General features: G+C 43.7%; 1 protein-coding gene across 1 annotated transcript in view; it reads right to left on the reverse strand.

Annotated features, from left to right (window-relative positions):
* Positions 1 to 1,295: 1,295 nt before the first annotated feature.
* Positions 1,296 to 7,393, reverse strand: part of LOC138199151 (B-cell lymphoma/leukemia 11B-like) — a 28,820-nt gene continuing 22,722 nt past the window's right edge. The window contains 7 exon segments of the mRNA XM_069151091.1: positions 1,296 to 4,600; positions 4,602 to 4,713; positions 4,715 to 4,952; positions 4,955 to 5,771; positions 5,773 to 6,165; positions 6,167 to 6,340; positions 6,342 to 6,436. Of these exon segments, the coding sequence (XP_069007192.1) occupies positions 4,382 to 4,600; positions 4,602 to 4,713; positions 4,715 to 4,952; positions 4,955 to 5,771; positions 5,773 to 6,165; positions 6,167 to 6,340; positions 6,342 to 6,436 (2,048 nt within the window). The 3' untranslated portion in view covers positions 1,296 to 4,381.

The raw sequence follows: 7,393 nt of genomic DNA on the forward strand, positions 1-7,393 counted from the left end.
GTGTGACGTGCTGAGGTGTGTTTTTACAATTTAGAAAATGATTCAATAATTAATTGAGGTTATTAAAATATACTTACATAATATGTATATTACTGAATATCTTGTTAATGACTCACTCTATGCAGAAAATGTAGTTTAAATGTAGTTTGGTTTCACTGCTGCTGTGGACTTTTTTGTTTGTTTGTTTTCTTTCAGTTTCCTTTAAAAAAGAAGTCGTCGACACTGAAACTCTGAATGTCACGTTTACTGTAGATTATAATAGCGTGAAATGTCTGCAACTCAGTGTCATCAGAGAATGAGAAACTTCATGTGTCTAAATAAAGCAGCATCACAGGAAGCATTATAACCCCCCCCCCCCCCCTCAACAACCCCCCTCCCACCCCTCACCTGCATTCAAACATTATTACATAATAAAAACTGATATTTATTCTGCTTCCTCCTACCGGTGCGTTGTGTTTTTATTTCTATATGTTCAGTATAATAATGAGGTTTTGATTTCTGGGAGACAATAAATAAAACAGAAGTCGTCTCTTTATTCAAACTATTTTCTCCTCTCGCCGGCAGGTGTTCATGTGATTGTAGTTTCTGTCGTCCACTCCGGCAGCAGTAAAGGTGTTTGTAGTTAAAAACGTGTTTTTCCAAACTTTTACTAAATTAGTTAAGAATGCACGAGGAACTCTCAGGTTTTCTGGTGTAAGTGTTTTAGTTTTTTTATGCTCCTTTTCTGTTGAAGCAGCTGAAAGAAACAAAATGAGACAAACAAGCAGAGGATGGAGAATTGTAACAGCTTGTATTTGTGCTCTGTTCTCATGCCGAGAAATATCAACGGGGGAGGCGTGTGCCTGAAAACTGACATGGAGGTCACAAAAGGTCAAACAGAAGAACACCCCCTCCCCCCACACCACCACCACACCACCACACCACCTCCACCCCCCCCCCCAAATTAAAAAAAAAAAAAAAAAACACAAGGAAGTCACTGCCAGTGCCAGTTAGAAATCACAAAAAAAAAAAAAAAAAAAAAAGAAAGAAAACAGCGTAGTCATAGAAAACTATGTACAAACCAACGGAGCGGTAAACAAAACATCAACGTGTGTTTTTGTCACTAAAAGGCTGTTTAACAACCTTTTTTTTGATCCCATTCTGTACAACATGATTCATTACAACAGTACAAATTCATCAGGTTTTGTTCGTCCCGCACACCGAGAGGAGAAACAGTTTTGTGGCAGCCGGTGAGTTGGATTGGTCATTGGAATAAAGCCCCGCCCCGCCCCACCCCACCCCTTCTTCCTCCCGCCCCTGCACCCGATATCAGAGCAAGACGTCCTGAGGTACGCAGCCGACGTACCCTATTCACAAAGGATGCACACAGCCTACAAGTTAAAAAAAAAAAGACAAGCTCCTTAGGAAAGACAGCAAGTGTCTACACGTATTTCAAACCATCCATGAAGAAGAATCCATTCCAGAAGAAGAAAAATAGATACAAGTCAGGAGTCTCAGTGTGTTTTTCCTGAACAGCAGAACCCCCAGCCCCTCCTGCCCCCCCCTCCAACCCCTCTACCAAATCCAAGTTTGTTACAGCTCAGTCACTTTTTTTTTTTAATTCATTTATTTTTTTTTTTTATTTCATTACACCCAAGGCAGAATAAAAGTTACTAAAACTTAAGACTTTTACAGTTACAGTGACAAAAACAGTTTAAAAGACCCACAATTTAAATTGGACTGTAAAATAAAAAATAAAATAAAATAAAAAACAACCTTTTTTATATTTTTGTAAAATGCCCAGGCATTCTCCAATATTACAAATACTGGTATACTTTTACAGTAAACAAGAAAAATGTAATATATATTCATATATATTTATATATATATATATACTAAAACCCCCGCCACCAAAAAAATAAGAAAATAAAAATAGAAAAACAATATACACATCGCCCCTTCGGCATTCAGAGAAAATTTAGAAGCAAACCTGGTAAAAAAAAATTAAAATAAAATACTTGTTTAAAACACATACACACACATATTATTTTACCCTTGTACTTGTATCAATACTGTAAACTTATTTTCAGACAGAGTGCACTAAATTCTTTTTTTTTTTTTTAAGTTTCTGCGTTTCCTGATTTTTGTCCAGTCTCTTCCTTGACTTTATGTTGGCTTTTTGTCCGCTCCTGGAAATTTTTCTGCTGAAGGACAGACTCTTGTCCTTGTGAGTGAGGAATTTGATATAGATCTATATATAGGTTTTTGTGCCTTTATATGTACATATGCATACATATATACACACACAGACACATTAATATTGTGCTGGTTATCCCTAAGCCTAAACTCAGCGTGTTAATTTAAATAGTTCTGTTCAAATTACACATTTAAGTAAACACATTGTTTTTTTCTTGTTCAATTTGATGCTTTGTAAAAAGTGTTGCATTTGTCTGAGACAATAAATAGGAAGATCATTATTCAAGGCACACTCATGTCAAATTGAATGGCAGCAGAAAAACTGTCCCAAATAAATTATTAATATTTTGATTCCTCAATTTTATAGTGCCAGCATTGGGGAAGCCAAGCCTTTACAACCCTGGGCACTTCAGCATCAGGAGATCCCAAGCTCCAGACCCTTCAGTACCGTTTCTGTCCAGCTCTCTGTGTGTGTCGGATGGACCAACTCATAAAGTGCAGGTCTGTTGTTCCGAGCTGCGAGTTTGTAATTGGATCTGATGGTGAAGGTGGCTTAAAGAAAACTGGGGTTGTGATTTAAAGAAATAATAATTTTTAAAAAGCGCATGGAGCGAACTGATGCCGCCTGTCTTAATAAACATGTGTTTTTATTCATTTCTGCACACACTGACACATTTTCCTCTTCTACACAAAGGTGTCCCACAGCTAACAATCGAACAAATCCAATTCCTGCAGAGGTGACTTCATCAATCCGACGATACCATTATAGACTCACTAGAATATTACAAGTCAAAATTTACTACTAATTTCATCTCAACAAATTGTAATATAGTTTAGCACAAAATGCATAGGGAGGTTGATTTTATACTATTTTTTTAACATTAGAATCTGAGACTTAAATTATATGCAGGGATGTATTTAAAGTGGTGGCTTCTGCTTTGTTTGCACACACCTCTCTAAACAAGTTTATGTTTAAGTAGTGACTTCAGATATAAATGTGTGTTTTGAAAAAAATGCCTGTTGGGGGGGGCTGAGGGGGGCTGTAGACAAATACAGAAACGGTCTCCCACGATTATGAAATGGAAATGTGTTTGAAAGTTGTTTGCAATAAAGAAATGAACGGGGTAAATAAAGGAAAGCAGTGTAGTTTACCCTGAGATGTCCCTGTGCTCTCTTTCTCTGTGGCTCCGCCTCCATGCATACTCGTCATAGCTTCATGCTCACTTACTCCTAATAAATAATATAGCCTGGATCATATGGCTTCATGCAAAATATGCTGCGTGGGTGTGTTAAAATGTACTGCAGGTGAGATGGCAGGAAAAGAAACAAGGGATGGTTGTTGTAGCGTTGTCGTGGCACCACGTACCAGTCAGCAGCTGCCTTATGGAGAATCTGTTTCTTCTTCCTGGGTGGGGTGTTTTCATGAGGAGTCGGGGTTTATGAACCTTGGGATCCTCTTTCATTTTACATTTACTGTCAAATATGACCACTCAGTGCTACATATCCAATTATATTGACATGTTTTCGAGTCAGTTCATGCTACAATGCCAAAGGATTGTTGTCCGCGTATCGTCATCACACAAAATAGACTAATTCTAGCATTCTCAGTTAACGCCACTTTCAAATTGAAGATTGAATTCAGCATCTTTTCAAGAAATTACACATTTAGCTTAATATACAATTTCCTACAAGCTGTGGCCAAAAAAAAAAAAAAAAAAAAAAGACTCAAAAATGGATTTTTGTCCTCTAAAGAAACTCTCAGGACGCTCATGTGGGTTTTTTTTTTTTTTTTTTTTTTTTTTTTTTTTTTTTTAAATAGAGTAACACAAAAATCAAAGTAAAACAATCTTTAAAAAAAAAAAAAAAAAAAAAAAAAAAAAAGCCTAACAAAAATACCTGCACATGCCAAAATACAAAATCCAATAAATACAGAAATTTATTGCCACAGTTAAAGGCTCCACATATTTTATAACTCAGCTGACTGATTGTTTAAAAATGAATGCCAAACCAGGCAGTTTAGACAGCTTCAGTTGGTGTTAAGATCTCTGTTTTCACTTTTTTTTTCTCAGTTGGCAGTTTTTTTTTAATCAAAAACACAAAATCTAACCCAAAATTAATATTTCATAAAAAAAGTATCCAGCTACCCCATTTTTGTTAATTTTTTGAGTCAAAGTGTGGCGCTGAGTTCGGAAACAGGGAGCTCGCTTTAGGCTCTCTCTGTTTGTTCAATTTTGACCTCGCTGGTCATCAAGTGTTCTCCGTGCCACTTTTTCATATGTTTCTCCAGAGTGCTGTACACGCTGAAGGGCATTTGGCAAATGTCACAGCGGTAGACCTCCTTACCGAGCTGGCCGTGCGTCTTCATGTGGCGCGTGAGCTTGGAGCTCTGGGCGCAGGCATAGTTGCACAGCTCACACTTGTAGGGGCCGCTCGCCGGTGTGGCTGCGCCGATGCACCGTCAGGTTGCTACAGTTCTTGAACACCTTGCCACAGTATTCGCAGGTGTCGCTCCTCCGGCTGTCCTTGGAGCCCGGTCGGACCCCCGCCGAGATGAGGCGTGCTGCCCCCGCTGGCGGTGCCGCTGCGGCCGGACAGGCCGCCGTCCAGCAGGTCCCCCGGAGGCGTGGAGAAGCGCAGGCTGCCGTTCTCCGACGAGTGCTCAGAGGAAGTGGCGAAAGGCGATTGTCTGGAGTCGGTGAAGCCGAGGAAAGGGTCTTTGATGAAGTGGCGCGAGGCGGCGTAGCCCACCAGCCACTGGGAGTACACGTTCTCAGAGGGGATGTGGGGTGCGGGGGGATGTCCAGATCCTTCTCGATCTTGATCCTCTTGTTGGAAGAGTTGGACAGCGTGGGGCTGGTGATGGGGGTGGGCTTACGGGGGAACAGGCCTGAGAAAGAGTCGCCGGAGCCGCAGTTCCGGCCGTTAATGGTCGTCCTCTCTTCCTGCTGGTGGTGGTTCATTTCCCGACCCACTGAATCCTCGTCTCCGGTGTCCCGCATGCCGTCCGAGCCCCTCTTGGAGAAGGGCATTCGTTTACGATTGTCAACTATCAAGTTATTGTACTGCTGTATGGAGTTGAGCGCTCCGCCGTCCACCATCTTCTCCAGAGCGAGCGATGACTTCTCTTCTGACGGAGGTTTAGAGCCGTTCTCCCTGTTTCGGAAGAACTCGGACTCTATGCTGAAGTTGGATTCTGGTCGACTCTCGTTCTCCAGTTCCTCTTCCTCCTCTTCCTCTTCCTCCTCCTCATTGCCTTCCCCCTGGAAGTCCCCGTCGCGGTTTTTCATCCCCTCCCCTGTCACGTCGCTGGTGCCCGGCTCCGGCGAGCTGGTGGTGGAGAGGCCGTCGTCCGAACGCCCCGTCAGGGATCCGGCCTTGTGCATGTGCGTCTTCATGTGGCGCTTCAGCTTGCTGGCCTGCGAGCAGGCGTGATCACACAGCTGGCACTTGTATGGTTTCTCTCCAGTATGGCTGCGCCGATGCACCACCAAGTTGCTCTGAAACTTGAAAGTCTTCCCGCAGAACTCGCAGGACTTGACCTTGTTCTGCGTCTGGGGCGGCGTGGTGCTGTTCGGCGGCATTGGCGGCAGGGGGAGGGGGTGCTCAGAAAGGGCGATTTGGCCCCGCTTGGAAGGGATTGGGGTTTAGTAGTCGATGCATAGGGTTGGGCCTGCTGGGCGACAGCGGTGGCGTGGTGCTGTTCGTGTTCCCTGCCAGCTCACGTAACCGCCGGGAGAAGTCCATGGACTGGGACTCCATGGCCATGGGCGTTAGCCGCATCACCCTCTCGAAGGCACTGGGGGTGCTGGGAGATGAGGCCATTTCCTCGGCGCTAAGGCGTTCCAGTCGATGGGGGTCCAGTCGATGGGGGTCCAATCGATGGGGATCCAATCGATGGGGGTCCAGTCGATGGGGGTCCAGGTGATGGCGGGGAGGCGGGCTGATGAACGGAGGCGTGTTGGGGAGGCGGTTCTCCACGAAGGCCCGGGGGCGGTTCCCGGAGCAGCGGCCCCGTCATCCTCAGCAGGTGGAAGGGGTTGTTGTCCCCCAGGAAGTTGGTGAGGGGGGACTGCGGGATGGAGTCACTGCCCATGGGCGGAGGCATGGTGAGGCGAGGGGTGAGAGCTGTGCTGGAGGGGTTGGACTCCAGGTAAATGCGGATGCCCGTGGGTGTTCTGGGCGTGCTGCAGCAGGAACCAGGCGCTGGGGAAGGGCTGCTTACAGGTGGTACATATGTAGCTGGAGGGCTCGTCGCGGCCTCCTGCAACAAACGGAGAGATAAATTAAACATATGAAACATTTCAGGAAGTAAATGTGACTTCATTCATGATTTAAATTCTCATCAACAATACATGTTCTCTTAATAACAGCGTATTTTCAGTGTGGTGAACGTTTCTGGGCTGAGAGGCGGTGGGATGTTGATGATAAGTGCTTTATATTCTGTCTAATACTCCCGGTAGCTGCAGAGTCCTCGGCTCGTCATGTTGTCACATAAACGCTACGTACTTATCACGCTTCTGACAAGTGCATTTCCACAGTCACACTAGATTGGCCCGCACTGGATCCGTGTTTTCAGAGGTGCTTAATCCTCTCACTTAGTGCAGAGTGAATTCTCTGGAAAAACTGCAGAATTATTACAGCGTGTGTTTCATCACTGTATACCTGTGCATTCATGTCCGAGTTCAGTATTTTCTGCAGAGTTACAGATGCTAAACTCATCTCGGTGAAGATGTACAGACTCAGCGAAGACAGACGAAATCTAAATCAGGTTATGAGCTAAACCGAATCCCAGCATTTTTTAATTCGGAGATTTGTTTAAGCCTAAATATTAATTCTAATATTATAACAACTGAAGGATAGAAATTCCAAGAAAGTCGACAAAATCACAGAAAAAACTCAAACAATGGCGATAAAAAAGAAAGCAAACAAAAAAGCCAGGCCTCCTGTCAAAATCATGTTAACAGCTCATTAATGGAAGTGCTTTTAAAGTCATAAATAACCACCAAGCTATTGTGTGACTAAAGGACACTACACAGGCTGAGGAGCATGCCACACACACACACACACACACACACACACACACACACACACACACACACACACACACACACAGATAATGGTAATTGTACTCTTGTATTCATTCAATGAAAGCTCGTTCTCTTGACCTACTACACTCATTTCAGATAGCAGAGGAAACATATGCTGCTCTAATGGTAAA

This window comes from Embiotoca jacksoni, unplaced genomic scaffold, assembly GCF_022577435.1.
Source record: "Embiotoca jacksoni isolate LCO1_2020_lvr unplaced genomic scaffold, fEmbJac1.0.p SCAF_161, whole genome shotgun sequence".
Taxonomy (NCBI): Eukaryota; Metazoa; Chordata; class Actinopteri; family Embiotocidae; genus Embiotoca; species Embiotoca jacksoni.